The sequence below is a fragment of the Pithys albifrons genome, chromosome 23 (genome assembly GCF_047495875.1).
Source record: "Pithys albifrons albifrons isolate INPA30051 chromosome 23, PitAlb_v1, whole genome shotgun sequence".
NCBI lineage: Eukaryota > Metazoa > Chordata > Aves > Passeriformes > Thamnophilidae > Pithys > Pithys albifrons.
Window position 1 is genome coordinate 573594 of NC_092480.1, and position 22532 is coordinate 596125.

The 22532-nt window shown below is 55.8% G+C and overlaps 2 protein-coding genes and 2 long non-coding RNA genes across 6 annotated transcripts in view; 2 read left to right on the plus strand and 2 right to left on the minus strand.

Moving 5' to 3' along the window:
• SORL1 (sortilin related receptor 1) overlaps window positions 1-13258 on the minus strand; it is a 49506-nt gene extending 36248 nt beyond the window's left edge. Inside the window, exons 1-6 of one of the 2 annotated variants that reach the window (XM_071576043.1) lie at window positions 12770-13258; window positions 3637-3753; window positions 3257-3382; window positions 2789-2950; window positions 1640-1707; window positions 1189-1369 (exon numbers count right to left, since the gene is read on the minus strand). In XM_071576043.1, coding sequence (XP_071432144.1) covers window positions 1189-1369; window positions 1640-1707; window positions 2789-2950; window positions 3257-3382; window positions 3637-3753; window positions 12770-13000 — 885 coding nt within the window. In that variant the 5' untranslated portion in view covers window positions 13001-13258. The remainder of the gene's footprint in view (window positions 1-1188; window positions 1370-1639; window positions 1708-2788; window positions 2951-3256; window positions 3383-3636; window positions 3754-12769) is intronic. The other variant, XM_071576042.1, reaches the window with a different exon arrangement.
• LOC139682076 (uncharacterized) lies at window positions 2452-6888 on the plus strand. Its single transcript, XR_011699602.1, has 4 exons — window positions 2452-2582; window positions 2800-2920; window positions 3716-3905; window positions 6820-6888. It is a non-coding gene; the product is annotated as an uncharacterized lncRNA (long non-coding RNA).
• Window positions 13259-16625: 3367 nt separating the features above from the next.
• Window positions 16626-20040, minus strand: SC5D (sterol-C5-desaturase). Of its 2 annotated transcripts, none has more exons than XM_071576146.1 (5): window positions 19969-20040; window positions 18876-19094; window positions 18357-18489; window positions 18141-18241; window positions 16626-17837 (listed from the first exon to the last, which is right to left on the minus strand). In XM_071576146.1, the coding sequence occupies exons 2-5, from the start codon at window positions 19083-19085 to the stop codon at window positions 17412-17414; spliced, it is 870 nt and encodes a 289-aa protein (XP_071432247.1). In that variant the 5' UTR covers window positions 19086-19094; window positions 19969-20040; the 3' UTR covers window positions 16626-17411. The 2 variants fall into 2 exon arrangements, with proteins under 2 accessions (XP_071432247.1, XP_071432248.1); XM_071576147.1 differs by having other exon boundaries at window positions 19973-20025.
• Window positions 16706-22277, plus strand: LOC139682128 (uncharacterized). Its single transcript, XR_011699605.1, has 3 exons — window positions 16706-16983; window positions 21078-21263; window positions 22033-22277. It is a non-coding gene; the product is annotated as an uncharacterized lncRNA (long non-coding RNA).
• Window positions 22278-22532: the final 255 nt, after the last annotated feature.

Genomic DNA, 22532 nt, shown 5'->3' on the forward strand with positions numbered 1-22532 from the left:
CCAGTCATTAGAGCTGCAGGAGGAAGCAGCTTTCTCCTGTGACCCCTGAGTGCTCCAGAGGCAGAAAAACCTCCAAAGAACCCTCAAAGAGAGTTCAAACCCGCCTTGTGCTTTCAGGTTGCTGCCTCCAAACCCAGAGGCTTCTCTGCAGAGACACAAACCATCCCTGGTGTTTCACCCAACACCACCACCAAGCCCAGATAAAATCTGCAAACCACAGACCAGGCACAGTGCCAAGGGGCCAGGCCTGAGAGTTACAGGCTGTACTACCTGCAAGAGACACTCCTGAGAAACTGCAATTGCTCTGCAAACGTGTCCCCTGCCAGTGCTGGACACCACTGTGCCTGCTGGGCTGGCTGGAGGTGACACCCTGCCTAGGGAACCCTGCATGGTTCTGCAGGCAGTCAGCCCTCAGTGGCAAAGGCTCCTTCATAAAACACTCAATGGCAGCTGCAGGGGAGGAAAGCAAGGCTAGAAAACTGCTCCCAGAATTCTGGAAGGATCAGGACTTTATCCCTCTGGTGTTGTGTTTCTGTTCATCTAGAAAGAACCTGTCCTCAGAAGAAGCACAAACACTTTCTTGCCATCTTTCAGGTTTGTCTGAAACTGGCCAGGAACTATAAAAACTTCAGGGGGGCCCTGGCTGCAGGGGGACCAAAAGACTGCTTTCACTCACCCACATCCTCTTTTCTTAGGAAAGCAAACTGAAAATCCAGCTTTCTTTCCAGGCTGGAGCACATTAGGCTACTTGGACCTGCTCCACATTTGATGCTAATCTTCTCTGACAAGCAGCCTCCAAACCACCGAGCTGCTGAGCCACATCCCCCCTTCCCCTGCCACCCCCACCCCCAGTGTCCTTCCCAGGCATCCTGTGGTTTTTCCTGGGTCCCAGCACTTTGCAGGCTGACCTACTTCTGCCCAGCCTGCTGAAGGCAGGAGCAAGGCAGGAGCAAGGCAACACCATCCCTGGGAGGGCAGCATGGGCAGGCACTGCTTTGTCCATGGCAGTGCCAGCCTGGGCAGGGGATGGCAGTGCAGGCAGCCTGGGTGACACCTCTGTGACAAGCTAAACACGAGGGCTGAGGGCTGTGAGGTGCAGCATCATCCCTGGCAGATGCTCCTGCTCTGCCGTGGCCGTGCTGGTTCTGCACCTCACCCTCGGCAGCGAATCCCTCACGTGGCACTTACCACAGACTTTGTTGCAAACATGTATTTGTCCCTGAGCTGGAAATCCTCCACATCCTCCAGGATTATTTCTTTGTTTTCTCTGCTTTGGAAGAAGTCAGTGCTGCGCAGGACGGTGGAAGCCCCAGAGGGCTCGTGCCGCTCGATGTACACCGTGTTGGGCTGATCGTAGGGCTCAACCCCCCTGGACGGACAAACGAGGGGTGGTGGCACCTCTGTGCTCACAGAGGGACGCAGAAATGGGGTGGGGGAATGTGCAGCCCCCCTGGGTGTCTGGAAGGGTGGCTGTCTCTCATCACCCCGCAATGCCACATCCCCTGGGTGAGGGGAGCAGGGGGCAGGGCTGGAGCACACCTTGTCACCTCTTCCCTTGGTTTGCACAGGGCAGCAAATGAGGCAAGAGGTGAGGAATGAGAGGAGACAGGAGCTGGGTGTGCACAGGTGGGATACATACCATGAAAAGGACTTTACATGTTCCTGAATCATTATCCAGGTCTGGCCGAAATCATCTGATTTCCAGAGCTGCAATGACAAAGGTGAGATGTGAAATGTCATTTGCAATGGTAAGGGTGACAGTGGGACTGGGACACAAACAGATCCAATCCTTTAAGAGACCCAGTCTCAGGCAGGACAGACCTGCATCCATCCATGACTACTCTCGTGACTTCTCCTTCCATGGCAGCTGCCTGGAGTAGCAGCAACCTTTCTAGCAGCAGGATAACCCAAACAGGAAAAACTGTCCTTTAGGCTGGCCAGAAGGATTTGCCACTGTCTGCTGACCCACCAGGTTTTACAGTAACTCAGAAACAAAACCAACTTGTTATAATGTCCTTGTGGAGTGCGATGCAAAGGGAATATCTGGGCAGAGCTGCCTCCCCCTGGGAGGTGTGAAAACCCCAAGCAGAGTGACCTGCTGATCTGCAGGCATCAGTAATGCCAAGGTCAAGAGGAGAGAGAGGACCTTTTCCTTTTCCTCCTGCCCAGCTCCAATGTCCCTGGATGGTGCTTGGAAGGCACCAGTGGCTCCCAATGTCTCCCTGCTACACCCAGACTGGGAACAGCACAGACTGTGTGTGCACTCTGCTTATTTCCTCTCCAGGTTTTCCTTATGCTGCCCGAGTGTACCTGAAGATCCTGTAACTATTTACAGTCTTTACCCAACAGCTCCAGGGAAAACAGAAGTGTTTGTCTTCAGGAGGGAATCTGTTATGCAAGGTCCAAAGTCAAGCCACGTGCCTGCATGAAGCACTGCAGAGGTCACCCTGCCTGGGCTGCCAGAGCTCTGTGCAGAGTTCTGACCACGAGAGCTGCGGGGATCGGTGCAGTCAGAGCAACGTGGATGGGGGACCAGCACAGCTGAAGGAGAAGGGATGGGAAATAAGGCAGCCATCCTGCAGGTACTGTAGCTGTAGGGAAGGGGGTGTCCTGGCCAACGTGGGACAGCTCTGCATGCAGTAAGCCAAGGGCAGACACCCTAAACATGAACCCACATAGCCCTGGCACAAAGTGGGGTGACTCAGCTGTGGGAGACGTAACAGGCCTTGGGAATGGCACAGCAGGGCAGAGGCAGGATGCTGGTCTCCATCTCAGCAGAAGTGCTCACCTGTTTCTTAGGATGAGACCTGTCGAAGCCCAGGAGGAGGTTGGCATTCCTGCTGTGCAGGAGCAGATCAGCTGCTCTGAAGGGAATGGAGAAGCCTTGAATGGTGTTGCAGAAGTCGGTGGTGATCCAGAGGTACGGGACAAAGGCATCCACGAAAATATACTGGGAAAGGAGGGACAGGCAAGAAAGAAAGAAAGCAGGAAGTAAGAGCAGGGATCACACTAGCAATGACAAAGGTTACACAGCCCAAGGGATGCTTCAGGAGGGCAAAGTCTGGAAAAGAGGATTTTGGCTGTCCCAGCTGCTCCCCCTCCTGCCATGCTCTGATGTTCCTGAGCACTGCAGAACTGTACAGCAGGTACAGCAGTGCCTGGCACATCCCACCTCTGCACCAGGGACTCTCAGGCCAGCCCAAGGGGTGCCCTGGGTGTCAGCAGGGCCACACAGCCACTGTCACATCCCCCTCACCCTCTTGTTGTCAGCTGGGCTGTGGTAGAACTGGGCGATGGCCACCTCGCTGCTGTTCCCCCCGTCGAAGCTGAACCTCTCTGAAATCTTCTTGAAACTCTTCCCATAGTCATAAGAAACGTAAACCTGCAAAGGAGAAGCCCCAGAGTGAGCAGCACAAAGTTCTGGGTTCCCTGCTGACAGATTTGGGAAAAACTCAGGAAACTCCAAGGCAGGGCAGCCTTAGAGATTGCATGACCTTGCCTTGAGTCCATGGGCATCGCAGATGGTAATAAATGGGGGGGTTGTGCAAATTTATGGGGTGTTCTTTAATTTCCAAGCACACAAGAACAAGACCATCACCTTGCCTGGCCCAGACAGTGCCAGGCTGTGTTACTTACATCACTGTTTTTGGGGCCCAGCAAAGACAGGCTGTCCCTGGCCAAGGCCACGATCACGTTGCTCTTCTCTCCCGCCCAGTGAACGACCATCTGATTGTGGGAATCATTGAGGCTGACCTGCAAAGCCAAGGAAAAGGACACCCTGAGCCACAGCCTCACCCACAGGGACGGCTGGAGAGTGAACACCTCTTGGAAAATACAAGGACTTTGGGGAAACTCTTTCAAAGCAGCATCTCTCCTGAACATGTTGGCAGAATGTGCCTAACAAGGTTGGTTTTCCCTTTATTCTTTCTCAGAAAAACAGGTTTCAGGGGATGATGAGAATGAAAACTAAAGCCAAGGGCTGAGAAGTGTATTCAAATCCAGGCTGATGAGGCAAAAAGGCCACAGGGAAAGAAAGTCAGGGAAGGGGATGGGCAGGCACTGGTCTCTTCTCTCTGATGACCAGTGACAGGATCCAGGGAACAGCTGGAGCTGTGCCAGGGAGGGGCAGGTTGGATCTCAGGGAAAGGCTCTTCCTCCAGAGTGTGGGGCACTGACCAGGCTCCCCAGGGCAGTGGGCACAGCCCCAAGGCTGCCAGAGCTGCAGGAGGGTTTGGACAACACTCTTGGGACAGGGTGGGATTGTTGGGGTGTCTGTGCAGGGACAGGTGTTGGACTTGATGATCCTTGTGGGTCCCTTCCAGCTCAGATATTCCATGACTCCACCCTGTGTTTGCAGCACACACACAGCCATCTGTGACCCCGTTATTCCCGTGCTGTTGTATCTGGCAGTGCTGTGCTGGGCTTGGTTTCCATGGGGAAGCTCTCACAGCATCTCCAGTGGGAGTTGGACGTGCAGGGCAGACCCACAGGGACTGTCCCCAGCAGGCAGGGCCAGGCAAGCCTTGCTGGAACAGCCTGGGGAAGCAGCTCAGCAGCAGCAGAGGACGTGCGTGCCTGAGCCCTCGCACACAGCACGGCTCAGTGCTGGCTGTTAACCCTCAGCTCAGGGCCTTGGGAAGCTGCAAAAATCCAGGGATAAGCCCTTCTTAGGCCTGGTACACTGCAGCTCCCACTGACCCCATGAGCAGCAAGGAGCACCACACGGGGTAAGGAAGGGGCTGGTTCAACCTCCACCAGCAACCCAGGGAAACACTGGGAAAACAAGGTCTTTATTCTGGAAGAGTTGGAGGGGGGGGCAAAGCAGAAGCCCTCAAATCCCTCTTATGCAATAGGCTCACATAAGGGGAAGAAAAATCCAATCAAAACCCGTCAGCGAGCAGCCTCTGGGGTTGGTGCCCCTGGACTGGTACCCCTGGGTTGGTGCCCTGGGTCAGTGCCCCTGGGGTTGGTGACCCTGGGCTGGTACCCCTGGTTGGTACCCCTGGGTTGGTGCCCCTGGTTGGTACCCCTGGGTTGGTGCATCTGGGGTCGGTACCCCTGGGTCAGTGCCCGGTTGGTGCCCCTGGTCGGTACCCCTGGTTGGTGCATCTGGGGTTGGTACCCCTGGGTTGGTGACCCTGGTTGGTACCCCTGGGTTGGTACCCCTGGGTTGGTGCCCCTGGTTGGTACTCCTGGTTGGTGCATCTGGGGTCGGTACCCCTGGGTCAGTGCCCCTGGTTTGGTGCCCCTGGGTTGGTACTCCTGGTTGGTGCATCTGGGGTCGGTACCCCTGGGTCAGTGCCCCTGGTTTGGTGCCCCCAGCTGCACCCCCAGCTGCCCGGGCAGGGCCCCCACGGGGCAAACCCGGGGAGCCAAACCCAGCCAAGATTTAGGTCAGGCAGCAGCAGCTCCAAGCGCGGCAGCAGAGCCCTCTGTGCCCGCCGGTAAAAGCAGCGCCGCTGTTTGAGGATGCAGAGAAAGAGGGCGGAGAAGGAGGAATTGTGCTGCCCACTGAGACAGCAGGCAGACTGCCTCGGGTCTGGAATCCAGAGCAGCTCTGTGCTCCCAGCCCCAAGCCCTCTGCTCTCCTTTGAAAGCAGGATAACCCCGTTTAAACCTCCTACATCTCTATTAGTTATTTTGGGTGCAGCTTTTCCGTGTTCCCAGCTGTGGCTGGGCTGAAGTCTGGCAGAGCTGGGAACCCCAAAACTTGGCCCTGTTGTTTCCCTCAGCTAAGAGTGGCTTGTTACAACCTCTGTGACAATTTTAATAGTATTTTTCTTTTCTTTTTCCTGCAAGAAATCCGACACTAGGAGTTTCAAAAGCAGGAAAACCAAAGGAGACTCCTATGTGCACCTTGCTTTAACCTCAACAGTAAACCTGTACAGGTATTTTTCCTGTAACCTGAAGGAGACAGAGACCCCTTCTTGGAGTAGGGAGACTTGGAAAGTGCAGTGAAACCCCAAAAACGGGGGTCATGTGTTTGGATTGAGGGGAGCCAGCTGAGTTTTGTTACCCTTAGAAGCCATGTGAACTCAGGCAGCCTGATTAGGGCAGAGCCTCTATATAAAGACCAGCTGGACTCATGCAGGGTTTTGCTCTCTGGTAGAAGGGAAGGAAAGCAGCACTGAGTGCTCAGCAGAAAGGTCTGGAGTAGCTGAAGACAGTTGGAGCATGTCTTCCTGGAGGGTGTAACCAAGGAGAAGGCAGCACAAGGATGCTGTAAGTCCCTGAGGAAGGGCTGGGGCAGCAGCATCTCAAGTTTAAGAGCCTCACATATTTGTGTTTGCTGCTTTGCAGCCCTGCTCTGGCCCTGCAGAGCTTTGTGGGGGAGCCACAAACAGCACCCTGAGTGTTTGCTGGTCACTGCACTGTGCCCTGGGTGAGAGGCACCTGATGTCCCATTGCTCAGGATGGTTTTGTGGAACAGCTTTGCAGTGAGGCTGCTGTGAGCCCTGACAGGAGGAATCCTGCCCTGCTGCTCGTTTGGCAGGAGCCCCCTGTCACAGCCTCCCCTGGCAGGGGACACCCTCCTTGGGAACTGCTTAACCTATGAACAGGCAATGACTGGTGCCTAATGGAAACAGCGTTTAGCATAAATTCCACTCAATGGGGAAGTGTTTTGGTCTTTGCCAAGTGATTAAGTGTATATGAAATATGCATGAAATTCTAATTTGTCCTCCTAATAGGTAAGGTGCCAAATGAAGTCCAGGAGGGGAAAACTGGAGCCAAGACATAGCAGAGGCTGCTTGCAACTCTGGTTAATGTAGTTAATGCTGCTAGTTTTGCTCAACCCATGTATTTATCCTTTGTTAACAGTATCTGCCAACAAATGAATGCCTTGCAGCAATGGGATGAGAAGAAGACAGCCCCTGGAGCTGCTGCCCCAGAGCAGGTATGAGCTTCAGGGATGCAGCTGGAGCCTGAGTGCTCCAGCCTGGGCTGGCAGAGGTCATGTTGTCGGGATGCTGAGGTGGAAGTATTGCCTTGCTGAGCCTGGAGAGGTGATGGCTGTTGGTAGGTGAGCAGATCTGGGTGTGTAGTGTGCAGTGCTGAGCTCCTCAAGCATCTGGGGCTGGGGAAGTGTCCTGATCCACATTCTTTGGCACCTGAAATACCTAAATGCCAGCTTCCCTTCCTGGCACATCCTCCTCTGTTCTTATGCCCAGATGGAGAGGCTGGGGCAGGATTTTAGCTGCGGAGGTGGCTCAGCCCTCACACATGACAAACTGCAGTGTTTGTGAAAAGCCCCAGCTCCAGCACGGTGCAGGCTGGCCAGGAGATGTGACTCTGGCAGGGGCACCTCACTGCAGCTCCTCTCAAGCATTTCCATCACCAGAGGACTGTGAATTCCAGCCTTGGAGCCCTCAGCGAGCTGCTGTGCGTGGGAAGCTTGACTTCTCTGTGCAGAAATTGCACTGTGAGCTGTGATGAACCACAAGCAGAAATACTGCAGGCTTGCTAACAGTGGTGACAAGTGACAGGACAGCATTAGGGGCTATTCTTGGTGTTGTGTGCTTGGGAACTCACTGTGTGTGTTGCTGGGTTTGCTTGGTTGAGGATTAATGCTCCAGCCATAGGTCTGGGACCACAGCTTGTGATTAATCAGGAGGTGACACACTGTGACTGCTCAGGGCTTGAGGCAGTGCTGGAAAACTGTGGGGTGTGCACAGCAAAGATTCCTAGGGATCACCTATGCATTTTCCCACCCTGGTTGCACAGCTGAAAACATGATGCCTACAAATAAAATGTAGCTCCCAGGAAATTTCTGAACAGTTAGTAGGTTATTACTGCAGTTGGTAAGGAGGGTATCAGAGAGCAAGGATCCTCTAGGCTGTGAGCAGTGCTGAAACCATCCAAGCTTTGCCCTCAGCTCAGCTCTTGGCTTCAGGGCTGCTTGCAGAGGTGCAATGGGCTAGAAATGTTGTTCCCAGTGGCTGGGGGAATGAGGATAGGGCTAAAGAAAGCAACTGCTGGGAGGGGTCAGAAGCAAACCCACTGCTCTGCTGACTTAAAAGGAAAGGTGCTCTCACCATGCTCCTCCTCATCATTCCAGCTCATTGGAGGCCAGAGCTGACAAGTGCTGGGGTTTCTGTCCCCGTTTCCTCTGCCTGCCCCCAGCAAGGCTTATGCAATAGGCTGCCCCAGGGTGGGTGTCACGGGTGGCTTTGCACTCACACCACGTCCCCTGTGCTCCCACTGCACCTTCTGCTCTGCTCCCCAGCATCTGTTCCCAGCCCTGCCTGGGTATTTCAGATGCAGCCTGTGCCCGCCGTGGCTTGGACGGCAAATGCCAGGTCTGAAATCACTGATATGAAACACGGGTGACTCATTCCGGAGAGTGCCAGGCCTGTGTTAATTCTGTTAATGCTGAAATCATCTGCTCTCAGGGCTGTTTCCTCCCTGCTACACCAACAGAGCTCTCCCTTAGCTGCTGTTTCTAGGAGAAAGGGAAAGGTAAGCGAGGGGGAAGATCAGGCTCTGGGCAGGAACTCAGAAATAATCTTGTCGCTTGGTAAGAAGGTCCTGGAGATGAGGATGGAGGGGAGGGCATGTGAGGGGAACGGAGGCTGCCCCAGCAGATTTGGGGAGGTGCTGATGAAATTCACTCCCCTGTAACCAAGGCACAGAGGGAGGATGCAGGAGAGGTCTAAGGTGTGCCATGAGCTGGTGACTGCAGCTCTGGAAAGCTTAAGTGATGCCCCCTGGGACACCACGATCTGTGAGGAACCTGCTGAAGAGGAACCAATGGATAAACACACAAATACCTCTCCCAGCCACAAAGGTGCCAGCAGCAGGAACTGTGTGGCTTCCACACATCCGTGTCTCCTGGCAAGCTCAGGGAAAAAGCAAGTGCTGGGAGCAGGGAGCCTTCCCAGGATGGTTGGGAAAGACACAGACATGGAGGGGTATCTGCTAAATGAAGGAGGAGGTAGAGGATGTGGCTGAGATGTGCCCTCACCACCCAGGGCACCTCCAGAAGGTTAAAGCCTAATGAGGGATGGGCTCTGCCAGGCTGGCAAACTGGGTCAAAATTAAGTACAGTTCAATGCCAATGCAGCATGACTGATGTTTGCATTCCCAGGGCTGGGTGGCATTTACCCTGCAAAGCACTTTCTGTCTTCTCTGCAACAAAGGCTCTCTTGCCAGCTTGCACCTTGTTATCTGGGGAGGTTATCCGAGGTCTTTATCAGCATGGAGGTCAAGTGGTGGGCTGGAAAAAGGTCATTTCATAATAAATGGCCTGGAAATGATGCAAACTTGGGGCTTTTCCTCAAAGCCAGGACGGGTGATCACCAGGAAACAGGAAGCTTGAGAGCAATGAAGTAGGTTCCCCCCAGAAGGGGAAGAGTTGAGCTGATGTTAGGGCGGCACTGACAGTGGTTCAGGGGACAGGGAGGCACAGAGGTGATGGCCCTGCACACTTTATGAGCATGGGGACAGGCTCAAGGCCTTGCAGTGGCAGCACAGAGGATGAACTGGCTTCCACAGTAGCCACCAGCAGTTGGATAAGACATCTTTTATCCCAGCATGGTTTAAGGCAAAGATTTCTTGTGAACTGTGTGCTTTTGGAGGTGGCTTTGAATAAACCTTTTCCAAAGAATTAAAGGGATATCTGCAGGAAAAGGTTGGATCTGTATTAGAAGCACAGCAGTGTAAATGCTCTTGGTCACTGTGCTCTTCCTTCACACCCCAGGACTTACTACTACCCCAGCACTTCCCACTCTGCTGTGGCTGAGACTTGACACTCCTGCAGAGCCTTCCCCAGGGCCACAGAACACCCTTGGACCCAGCACACACACAGGCAGCCAAAGCAGCCACTCTCCTTTTCCCTGGTTGTAGCACCAAGCAAAGTCCTGGCAGGAGATGTGGTTCGTGGCTGTGCTCACCCAGGAGACAGGAGTCATGTGGGATGGGGGGGATGTCCCATGGAAATGTGAAATCCTGGAGCCAAGCCCTGTATCTAAGTCTGAGCAGGGATGTGCAGGCAAGAGAATAGAGACTTTTAGGGACAGGAGGGTGGGCTACGGATGAGTAGCAGGAGCTTGTTGCACAAAGAGGAGGGCAGGGTGCGGTGCTGTGGCTGCTGGAAGGGGCTTAGAGAGCACCCGAGGGGGTGCAGGCAGCAGTTGCCTTGCCCTGGGGACGTGTCTCTTGTCAGTGGCATCTGAGAAAAGTCCTGTCTCATGTCAGTGCCTGCTTTGTAACAGTCTGTCCATTGTAACCCTCACCAAGAGTCCTGTGGAGGTGAGGGCCACGCAAGGGAACAAAACCCACTCTGTCTCCAAGCTGACAGTCTCTGGAGTCGTGTGTTTGGTCTCAGTTGCTGGTGCTTTGGAGTCAGGAAAAACAAGGAGAAGCCACAAAGGCACAGGGGTCTAGGCTGTTGCTCTTGTTATTTGCTGAGATGCTGCAAAGTTTTGCTGCAGCCTGGCAGGCAAAGGTGTGATTGGCAGTGGGGGAGGACCCAGGTGAGGAGTCCAAGTAACTTCCTATGCTTGTGTTTTTGGAGTTGAGGGCAAGAGGGCTCTGAGCCTGTTCCTGATGGTGCTGAGTAAGCCATGTTTGGCTCCCAAGGAGCCACAAAGGGTTTGGACTTGGTTCCCCTCCTTGGTTCCAGCAGGTGCAATGCGTCTCTCTCTGTGGTCCCCTGGTGACATCACCCACAGCAGCACCCAGGTGAGGGTGCTTTGCCTCACCTCTGAGCTGAGCCCAGCTCTGGGCTGTCCCACCAGCCTGTTTCAGGTCTGCAGACAAGAGCCAGGGAAGGACAGGGAGTCTCGGGCATAAGCCAGTGCCCAGCATATGGCCAAGTGACCTGCCAAACCCAGGGGAGCAGGATGTGTCCCAGATAAGGGACTGCAGTGACATGGCACACGAATGCTCAGTCCAAGCACTGCCCCTTAAGATGATGTCCCTGAGAGAGGACTGCTTTGCCTCATGATTTTGTGCTGGTATCAGAGTGCCAGAGATCTGGGAGAGGAGGGGACATGGGGATTGTTGGGTGCTTGTGACAAGGCACGAGACCCCCAAGCACTGAGCTGCACAGCATTCCGGCTTACTCGGCATTAGTAATTTGTCTGCTCAGATCTGTGACACAGGCTGGGGCACTTGGGCTCCTTCTTGCACCTTTTATTAAAGCAGACTCTGATTTAAAGCACTGTAGCATTTGGGAGAACTCTTGTTTAGTGACAAACAACTTTTCCTAGTGACATATCCGGGGGTTTTGTGACCTGTCTCAAAGCAGCAGAAGGAACAGGTTCTGTTTGCTATGCCTGCAGCAAAAGCAGCTTCATTCCCCAGGCAAATCCCCTCTGAAGGCTTAAGGCAATGAGGAAAGCCCAAAGAGGGGCAAACTGTTGATCTCCCACTGCTTCCTCTTAGTCCTGTCCTGGATAGCGACAGGGTCACTGCACCCTCCTGGATCTGCAGCTACATGTCCAGGTGACAGAGGCTACTCCTGCCAAAGCAGCTCTACCTGGCAGGTGGGTTGGATGAAAGCCATGGGGAGACAGAAGGGAAAGTGCTACAAATGTCTTTCTGTAGATGAGAGACAAGTGTCATGTTTTTTTTCTAAAATGGGGTAGCTGTGTTGTGCTAAAAACAGCCAAACGTTGAGGAGGTAGAGGAGGCGAAGCAGATTTTCAAGGGGAGGAGGAACAGCTTTTCCCTAAACAAGGGAACAGAAAGAAGGGCTTTAGGAGCAGCACCAGCCCTGAGTGTGCCTCTTCAGAAGCTCCAGGGCCAGCCCTGCCTCATGACCAGCTCCTTGTTATCCTACAAGTAGCAAAAAGGGGAAATTCTAGGGCGGCAGAAGGAAAGCACTAACCAAGGAGGCAAACACAGACGTCACTGAAGGCTCAAAGCCTCTCCTTGAGCATGCCTTGTCCCTCCATGGACCAGCCTCCCCCCTCAGCAGCATTTTAGGCACGTCATGGGACACAGTGTCAGCAAGAACAGTCAAGTAGGGCAGTGTAATGTAGTGCTGCATGTGGATACTCAAAAAATAAAGCAGACTCTTTAAGGCTGAAGCTTCCCATGGCAGGCACCCGAAAGTCCAGGTGTAATTCCTCATCACCCCTAAAGTGATGCTTGCCTGGAAAAGAGGGGGCGAGGGGGAGCCCTTATGGTTCTGGCTGCAAAACTTGCCAGAGAATCGAGCCCGAGCAGGGATACTTTCAGAAACAGGAGTTTCTGTGTTGTCCTGCCATGAGCGACTCCGCTCCCCCTCTTTTCCAAGGATCAGTGGAGGATGGTTTAGACACGCAGCGAGGACGGACGCGGCGCCTCACAAATAGTCATGTCCTCTCCCGAATCACCTCCCTGTGCCCGGCTCTCCGAGCGCAGGGACCTCACCGCGAGCATCCCCAAAGAGCCGCTGCCCACCTCCCGCCCGCTGCCGGCAGGGAACGCGCTCCCTCCGGCCGATCCAGCGCCGGGAATGAGCGGCCCGTGCTCCTCAGCGCGTGCCCTTGGCTGCTCCCGCCGGGAGCGCATCTCGCTGGGGAACGCAAGTGTAGGGGCGAAGGTGACAGTGCCACCGGGGCGAGCTGGCCCTGGGGGAGAGCCAGGCTGCGGGAATAGCTGCCGGCAGCGCCGAAACACCCGACCGGAGCAGCGAACGAGCTGCTGGGCGACCCCCGCACCGACCCTTCCCCGCGCGGGACCCGCTGCGCCCCCTTTCCTTTCCCCGCGTCCCCAGCGCTCGCCCAAGGAAGGACGGGGCGGTGGGGCCGATGTCACGCGGGGTTCCTGCGGGGGGACTCACCTGTCCGTACACCTGGATGGGCTGCGGCGGGCGCGGCGCGGCGCGGCGGCCCCGCGGGGGCTCTGCGGGGGCTGCGGGGCGGTGCGGGGCGCGCAGCACCAGCGGCGGCGGGGAACGGGCGGCGGGCGCGGGCGGCGGCAGCAGCAGCAGCAGCAGCAGCAGCAGCAGGGACAGGGGCAGCGACAGCGGGGCGGCCCGGCCAGCCCCGGCTCGGCGCTCGGTTGTCGCCATGTTCGTGCCGCCGGGGCCGGGCGGAGCGCAGCCCGAGCCGGAGCCGCAGCCGCAGCCGAGCGGCAGCCGCGCCGCCGCCCGGAGAGAATGTGCATGGGCAGCGCTGCCGCCGAGCCCCCCCGCGGGATGCTCGGGCCCCCTCCCCTCCGCTCCTTCTGCCGCTTCCTCTCCTTCTCCCTTTGCGTCTCCTCTCCGGAGGATGCTCGGGCCGCCTTCCCTCCGCTCCGCTCCCTTTGCTTCTGCGTCTCCGGAGGATGCTCGGGCCCCCTCCGCTCCGCGCCCTCTGCCTCTCCCTCTCCTTCCCTCTTTGCGTCTCCTCTCCGGAGGATGCTCGGACTCCCCGATAGAGCAAAATAAGTTCAAGTTCATTGATGCCAGAAAGAGGAATGAAACGGTCGCAAATCAAGTCAAAGGGAATGAAAGTCAATGAAATTGGAGTAAATGAGACTGTGTTGGAGTCAATGAAACTGTGAGTGACAGGGCGAAGAGGAATGGCTTCAGAGTGATGGAGAGTGGGTTTAGAGTAGATTTTAGGAAGAAATTCTTGGTTGTGAGGATGGTGAGATGCTGGTGCAGGTTGATCTGGAGGAGCTGTGGCTGCCCCGTCCCTGCAGGGGTCCAAGCTCAGTTGGACGGGGCTTGGAGCAACCTGAGCTGTGGAAGGTGTCCCTGCCCATGGCAGGGGGTGGAACGAGATGGTTTTTAAGGTCCCTTCCAACTCAAACCATTCTGAGGTTCTATGAAATAAACTCAAATAAAATAAAAGCATTGAAGCTGCTGTCTCTGGGGGTTGAGGGAGGTTTCTCCCCAAAAAAGCCTTGCTGCACTTCTCCAGCACCATTCCAGCATTTCTATTGCTATCAAAGAAAATGGATGTGGCCCAGCAGTGAAGGAATGGGAGCTTGTAAATCCCATGGACAGCCCCAAGGCAGTTTTGCTCCCCCTTATTTCACTTGCTTTAATAGCAGAAATGTTGTCCAGAGCTTTCCCCGAGGTGCTTTCACCTAGAAACCCAGTTAGTGCATTTCAATTATCGAGTCAATACAATTATAAGCCTTCCTAATAAAGCTTTTAGAGGTCTTGACTCTGTATAATGTCCCTCCAGAGGACTGGAGGTCACTGTGGGTAAGGGCAGAGTCGATGAGGGAGTTTTATTGTCTGGGAATCTCTGTAGCCAGTTCCTCCATGGAGCTGACATAGTGAGAACAATGCAAAAAGAACTCAGAAATAAGGACTAGAGGAAGAATATAACAAGAAATAGCAGGACATGAGGAAGGGCCTTTACAGCAGTTTCTAAATGGAGGAAGGTGGTGCATGGTGGGGTAGGGGAGGTGGATTTGCTGTCCTGCCCCCAGCCTCTGCTTTGTGCTCTGAGCAGGAAGGGTCTCTGTGCCCCCTGTGGGTTCCCCCCAGCCAGGTCACTGTGGTGGACACAAGGGGAGAACATGAGCAAGGACCCCGTGGGTGAACCTGGTAAATGCTTACAGATGAATGACTCTTTCTTTCTGTTTCCTTTGCCAAGGTATTTTTTGTTTCTTGAAAAGAGAACCCATCTCATGCCATAAAGGGCAGAGGGAACAGGGCAGAGTTTATTTTTAAAGTCTGGATTTCATCAGCAGTAAAAGCTGTGAACTCCAAGGCTGAGGTGAGAAGCCCCTGGCCCCCTGGTTTTCCTTCACCTCTTTCCTGAGACCTTTCCCTGTCTCAGCCTTAGTGATCTGGAGAGTTTAGAGGACTGAGAGGCTGGAACAACAGTCCCCTCACAGAACCTCACTGAGGGAGTGGGTAGAGTGGTTTAAAGGACCAGTTGCATGTTGCTGGAGTCGAGTCAGGGAGTAAAATGGGGGTGGCAAGAACAAGAGCTGAAGACATCACCCCACTGATGGTGTTGGCCTCAAGGCCTTTGGCAGAGGTGGGTGGAGGCTGTGGGTGTTTCCTGCAGGACTCAGGGCTGTCACCAGAGCCACCTGATTGTTGTGCTGGCACACCAGGTGTCACTTCTTGTGCCAGGGGTCTCACTGGGAAGGATGTTGAGTGTGCAGTGTGTGGCACACAAGTGTGCACTGCCTGGAGTGTGGAAGAGCATCCTGTAGGAAATGAAAGGAGGGAAACAAACACTGTCTGTGGGGCAGGACAGGGAAGCTATTGCAGACAAGGGGAGTGAGCTGGGACACAGAGGAAATCCACTTAACCAGGTGAAGCACTTGGGGGGAACATGGAACAGGATCATGGAACACTGTGTGCCAACACGGCAAAGCTGCCCCTGCCTCATGCGGGGGTGGTGAGGAGGAGGAGGAAGAAGGCCATCCACGCAGGTGCAGCTCCTGCAACGGCTGTTGTGAGCAACACCTCCATCTTGTGGCAGCAGCAGCAGCTCCAGGGTCCCACACACTGCACTGCATCTCCCCGTGGTCCAGTGCCCAGGGGTGTGCCCTGTCCCAGAGGCCTTGGCATGACACTCGTGTGACCCGGGAGGACACGGTCTGCCTGTCCTCAGGTGTTGTGGTGCTGCAGACACATCCCTCTGTCCAGTGGGGAAGCCAAGGAGCCAGGCTGTCCTCGACCAGGAGAAGGTCTGTGGGAGGGTGCAGGAGTCCAGGATGTGGGTCACCAGGAACGTGATGGCACTTCATTCCTAGGACTTGATCCTGCCAGGATCAATCTGTGAGGGGCCACCACCCATCCTGTGGCTGCCAGGATGGGATGCTCAGGCGTTAAGCTCAGCAAAGGCAGAGAGATGGGGTGATGAGAAGTTCAGGACTCCCAGAGTAGAGTGTTTGGGAATCAGGCCCTGCTTGGCATGGTGGTTGGCCAAGGTCAGCAATGTTGTCACTGTGTTTGATCTGGGCAAGACCTTGACCCCTGGGCAGTGCTCTGGGCTCCAGGTTAATCAGCAAATAGAGGTCAGGGCTCCTGTCCATGTGGGGAGAACAAGTTGTGACGGGGAGGTGAAAGCAGAGCATGGCCCAGGTGTGGGACCACACTGGCAGAACATGGGACAGGTGCCCCTTGTGCTCATCAGGTGCCACGTGGTGTGGTGGTGTGACCTGGAGCCCTATCCTGCCTGGGGGATGGCTGGGACAGGGTGGGGAGAAGAGGGTGTGTCATCACAGTGAGGGACTGCCAAAGGGCCTCCATTCCCAGTACGGGTGGCAGGGCTCTGGTAACCGGTGAAACTGGGGGACCAGGGGATGGGAAAGCACAGGAGTCACTGTGTGAGGACATGGTTACATGTAAGGTGGCTTGGGGAAGTGGAGGTGGCTCTGGCCACTCTGACTGTGCCAGTTCCCAGCAGCGTGGCAGGAGGATGGGGAGCAAAGTGTGCTTGTCCAGACAGTGCCAGGACCTTGTCCCCTTTAAGCCAGGCAGGGTGGGAAGTGCAGCAGGGCCTCTGTGGCTCTCATACCCCATGAGTAGAGGGGTTGAGTCCCTCCACAGGACAAGGAGATGGGGCGCTGGCAGTTGGTGATATTGTCCCCATCACTACTGAGATGAAGAGGGGAGGAGTGGTGCCAGCAAAGCAGAGGGTAAGCCTGTCAGGGCTGTTGTAGGGGAGAAATAGGCTTCCCCTGGAGGCTTTGCACAGCATTGGGAACCAGGACAAAGGGATCAAACAGCAGCCAAGTTGGCAAGTAAAATTTATTGAACATGGGTCAAACCCAAAGGCAGGGTGACCAGATTTCAGTAGGAAACACACAGGGCCTTAACGGGGGAAGCCACAAGCCCTCGAGTGAGGAGAAGCCCCTGCCCCTCACACCCAGGCATCTGTTCCTCCTCCCTCAGTGATCTCAGGGGCCTCAAAGGACCTGCAGCACTCAAAGTACATCTCTGTCCTGCAGGTTTGCTGTTTCTGGAATGCATCCCATCCACACCCTGTGGGACATCCCCAGTGAGAGGAAGGAGGAGAGCGTGTTGAGTCCCACTGAGGAGTCCTGCCAAGCATCCTGAGAAACCATCAGGAGGGCCCACACCACCTCCAAAAGGTGAGCATTTGTGCCTTTTCTTTTGCAACACACCACTCCTGATGGACTCCACGGTGTGAACAGTGATTTGGAAACACAGGGGCGCAGCAGCCAAACAGAGACCCTGTTATTGTTCCATTTGTGCCATGTTATTCTCCTTGTAAAGCAGCAGCACAGCACTAAAGCAGCGCAGGGACCTCAGCAGAGATCCAAGGGGAGCCAGGAGGGGAAGCCATGGGGAGAACAGGGCAGGTCTGTGATGCAGAGCGAGGCTGGACACCGCTGGTCTGGGAGCAGGGTCAGGCTCACCACAACTCACCCCTCACTGTCACACCACCAGGGACAGGGGCCCTTTGTCCGTGGGAAAATAGCCACAAGTGGCCAGGGAGGAACAGGACAAGCTCCAGCCAGGGAATGTCATCCTGGAGAGGGGGCAGGCCAGGGGGAGCCTACTCGGTCTTGGAGGCCTGGAGGCCGTTGGATGCCCCCTGGTCTTTCTCTCGGAGCTTGCGCAAGTAGTCGTGGGGGCCTTTGCCCTCGAAGGACGTGGGGCTCTTGTAGGAGCCACCAATCTTGTCCCAGAGGGTGAAATACTGCCCATAGTTGTAGTCGAAGTACAGGTGGTGGTCGGTGTGGTGGGCAGAGCCGTTGATGATGTGCCGCAGGGCGCGGGGCACGCGGTAGTCGCCGTCGTGGATGGAGATGGTCCAGACGTTGACAAAGATGTAGAGGCCCAGGTAGGTGACCTTGTGCAGGGGGAAGAGGAAGGGGTAGACGTGGTAGGGCAGGCTCTGCATGAAGCCATCGACGGGGTGGAAGGCGTGGCTGGCGAAGGGCGTCGCGATCTTCCAGAGGTGGTGGGGCTTGTGGAAGCGCTGTGGGAAGGGGTGTGCTGTCAGCGTGGCCCCTTTGAGGGGGAGGATCCCCTAAAATCCCAGACTCACAGCCCAACAGGCCACTCTTTGGGCTATCCCCACCCAAACAGTGAGACAGGGATGTGTGCCCAAATGGGGTCTCAGCCCCCATCACACTGTGGACCACAGTGAGGTGACACCTCCTTCAGCTGGTTCGGGCCCACCATTCCCACCCAAGTGTGCATTTCCCTGGAGGAGCAGCTTGGACACAGCCCCAGAGCAGGGCTAGGACACTGGTCCAGAGCCTGCCATCCCATGTCATACCTTATAGAATAGCTTGTGGTGGAGACCACGGTGTATCCAGTAGATGCCCATGTCAGTGAAGAAGAGGAAGGACAGCATGCTGAGGAAGACGCCAGCCCAGCCTGGGGGAACAGGGATTTTAGAGGTGGCACACGTGGGCATCCATAGGGGCAGGAGAGGGTCAGGGAGGTGCAGTGGCCTTTGTGGTGGGAGACAGGCCCAGGGGAGGTGTCTCACCATACGGGGAGTCCTCGATGTTGTCGTAGAGTTTGCTGTAGCCGCGCACCTCGGCGAAGAACAGGGCGACGGTGGGCACGCTGATCCAGGGCAGCGAGCGCAGCGCGTAGCAGATCTCCCGGCGCACCTGGTTCTGGGGGAGAGCACAGGGCTCAGGGACAGAGGCCATGCTGGCAGCCAGGCACAGGCCCGAGAGCCCCAGTGCTCCAGCTCCTCATGAGGCAGAAGAGGGACTGCATTTTGGCCACCCCTTTGGCATTGGCATCTGTGCCATTTGGGGACAGCCTGGGACAGGGCAGGGCTCATGCTCAGTGCTGGGTCTAGTGTGTTGTGGCACTTGTTTCTGGTCATGGATGATCAAGGACCCCGCATGGATGGGCAACAGAGGGCTGAGAGGGGTGGCTGTGACAGGCACTGGGGACAGCCCATGCCACACCAGCACAGGACACTTGGAATGGCCTTCAGGGGGATGGAGAGGGGGACACTGACAGCTCACCGGGGGGCACGGGGTGCACCCACCTCTAGGAACTGGGGGTGCTTCTTGAGCTCGTGGTCGAAGATGAAGTAGTAGCTGAGGGTGCCGAAGAGCAGGTAGAGGGCCAGGGCGCCCAGGTTGGTGATGGCGAAGAGGCTGAGGAGCTGGCGGCACGGCTCGGCCTCGGGCCAGCCCGCAGGGTACACGTAGGGCGTCAGCAGGTGCTGGTCCGCGGCTGCCAGGACCAGATCCATGGCTGGCTCCTGCAGGGAAGGGAGGGTTGGTGTGGCACAAGGCATGCCCTGTCCTTACAGCCTCTGCCCAACCCTGGCACAGGGGGCCGGTCCAGAGGGCACAGGAGGTGACGGGGGTTTGGGGGGAGGGCAGGTCTCTGTCCGGGTCAGTGCTGTGCCCCACGGCACACAAGTGGGGCCCCCTGTTCCTGTGCCCTGTTGCTGCCGGAGGGGCACGAACGACAGGATCCCATGGCAGGGACAGAGGGTGGCAGCGGGATGGGGGTGCTGGGGGAGCAAAGCCTCGGACGGCACACGGGGCAGGAGTCCCTGCGGGAGCCGCGGGTGGCGGGGCAGGGCACGGCGGGGTGCGGTGACATCGGGACATCCCGCGGGTGGCGGGGCAGGGCACGGCGGGGTGCGGTGACATCGGGACATCCCGCGGGTGGCGGGGCAGGGCACGGCGGGGTGCGGTGACATCGGGACATCCCGCGGGTGGCGGGGCAGGGCACGGCGGGGTGCGGTGACATCGGGACGTCCCGCGGGTGGCGGGGCAGGGCACGGCGGGGTGCGGTGACATCGGGACATCCCGCGGGTGGCGGTGCCCCTCCCGGTACCCCCGATTCCCCCCCGTGTCTCGGTACCCCCAAATCCCGCCCCGTGTCCCAGTACCCACGATCGCCCCCCACCGTGTCCCGGTACCCCCCTGCCCCTCCCGGTACCCCCGATCCTCTCCCGTGTCCCGGTACCCCCGATCCTCTCCCGTGTCCCGGTACCCCCGATCCTCTCCCGTGTCCTGGTAACCTCCTGCCCTTCCCGATACCCCCAAATCCCCCCCCGTGTCCCGGTACCCCTGAAACCCCCCGTGTCCCGCTATCCCCGATCCCTCCCTCTGTCGCGATACCTGCCCGAAGGTCCCGACCGGCGCTGGGCGGGGGCGGGGCCTGCCCGGTAGCGCCACGTGACGTCACCGGGGCGGGCCCGCTCGCGCCACCGCGGGAGATGACGTCAGTGTAAGGGGCGGGGCCGGGGGTGTGGCCGCAGCTGCGGGATCGTCCCCAGCTCTCCCACGGATGGATGTTGGGATGGATTTTGGGATATGTGATGGGATGGATTTGGGCGGCTCCGTGTTCGCCCCCAGCTCTCCCAGGGATGGATGTTGGGATGGATTTGGGCAGCTCCAGGGTCGTCCCTGGTGCTCCCAGGGATGGATGTTGGGATGGATTTTGGGATGGATTTGAGCAGCTCCGGGGTCGCCCCCGGTGCTCCCAGGGATGGATGTTGGGATGGATGTTGGGATGGATTTGGGCAGCTCCGGGGTCGCCCCCAGTGCTCCCAGAGATGGATGTTGGGATGGATGTTGGGATGGATTTTAGCTGCCTCTTGGCCCTTTCCCCACTGCGCCCTCTGCTGGGGTGGCATCCCGGGTGGGCATCCCTGGTGGTGGTCTGGGTTGGAGGATCTCAAAGCTCATCCCGTTCCCCCCTGCAGGACAGGAACAGCTCCCACTGTCCCAGGTGGCTCCAGGCTGGCCTGGGACACTGCCAGGGATGGGGCAGCCCCAGTTTCCCTGGGCACCCTGTGCCAGTGCACTTGCCCTTTCCATTCCTGTGGTAATGGGTACACATTGCCACGTTAACAGGCATAAGTTTCTCCTCCTTGGAGTTTCCTCCTCCCAAATTCTCATGTAAAGAAAATTCGTGGGTGTTCTGAGGCCTGTTGTAGTAATAATAATGTGTTAGCTTGACAATTTTGTTATCTACTGCTTGGTTTTGTTCTTTTGGTCGGTTATTTTATGGGATAAATCCTTCCCTGGGAGGGTGGCAGGCCCTGGCACAGGTTCCCCAGAGAAGCTGTGGCTGCCCCATCCTTGGGAATGTCCAAGGAACTGGACGAGCTTTAAGGTCTCTTGCAACCCAAGTTATTCTGGGGTTCTATTTCAACTCTTCCTGCAGCCAGAAAAGCTGATTTTTTCCTCAGGTAATGCATCTCTTTTCCTCCCATCTGCTCCAGCCCTTCTGGTGACACCTTCCCCCCTGCAGGGCCTCGCAGGGAGACTCAGAAGAGAAGCACAGCAGGGGTTTGGCTCAAGCCCTCGTTCCTGCCTGTCTGTCTGCCCAGATCCTGCCCCCACGGGGGACCTCCTGCCTCCAGTGGGCAGCACAGCCCTGGGAGCACTTGCACCTGGAAAGCCCTGAGGTCTGTAGGACTTTCACCAAGTCTTGTGGATTTGTACCTCAACATGGGAGGGAGGGATGGAGTGATCCACCAAAATGGATTTATGACATCACCTCAGTCACTAAAATCAGGGGAATTAGAACTTTTGCTGGAATGTTTTAAAGCATGACCAAAATATGTTCTCCTATGCTCAGTTTTGTTGAGATCCCTTTAACTCTTTTCCTCATGGATTCAATGTAAGGGAACCTTCAACATAGGAAAAGTCAGCCCAAAAGATTATTTTTTGTTGAACTTATAGGCATTAAAAATAGAGCTTTATGATGGAAACACTGATTTATGAGGAAATTTGAGTCCCATTTATTACTAACAACTCTTTCAGTGCTGGTGTGTGGCTGTACTGTCATAAATATGCACAGAGAAGGGCAGTGCAAACACAAGGGAGGAAACAATTGCCAGGGGGGGTTTTAGCAAGGCAGCTGAGGAAGAGTTTTATCTTGACCTACAATTCATTTGCACCAGTAAATCTGTAGTTATTTCTGTTTAAATGTACCAACAATGCTTACAAGTGGAGTTTGTAACAGTAAAATCACTACCCAGTCCCTGTAGGAACTTTCCTTCAGGTGCAGCACAACCATCACACTTGGCTTTAAACCTTGTGCTGTTTTAAACTCTGTGGTGCTTTAAAATCCCCAAGAATAAACAAATAAAGCAAAGACTGGGATGGGTTGGGTGGTTCAGGGACACTGTGTGGTGGTTTTAGGATGTTACTCTGTGGTCATCTCTCCAACAGGTGCAGGTCCTTCCTGTGCTGAGGGCTCCAGAGGTGGATATTCCATGTGCTTGATGCACATTTTGGAGTCATCTGGGACTGTTGCAAGACCTTGAGATGAAGAGATGGTGAAGGAAAAATCCCTAATTTTCCACTGAGAAAATCCTGGCTGTCTCCAGTTGAAGTCTCAGAGAGACCCATTCAGGGAGTCAGTTAAAAATTCAGGTTCAGCAGGGGAAAAGTTTCACATAATTCTCATTGCTCAATAAAAATTATTTTGATCCAGTCGTGTTTGTTTATCTTACTAAAAACAGAGAGATTTTTATGGTTCTTGACACAGCTGTGGTTCCCACCAAATGATGTTTGGTTTTTTTCATGGGATGAGGGTGTTGAGATTCTAATGTAGGGTGAAAGCCTGAGCCAATGGGACATAAATACCAACTTATAGTGGGGAACTGACCATTGGGAAGGGCTGGATGGAAGCAGCAAGCAGAGAAGAAACCACAATTCCTTGAACCAAA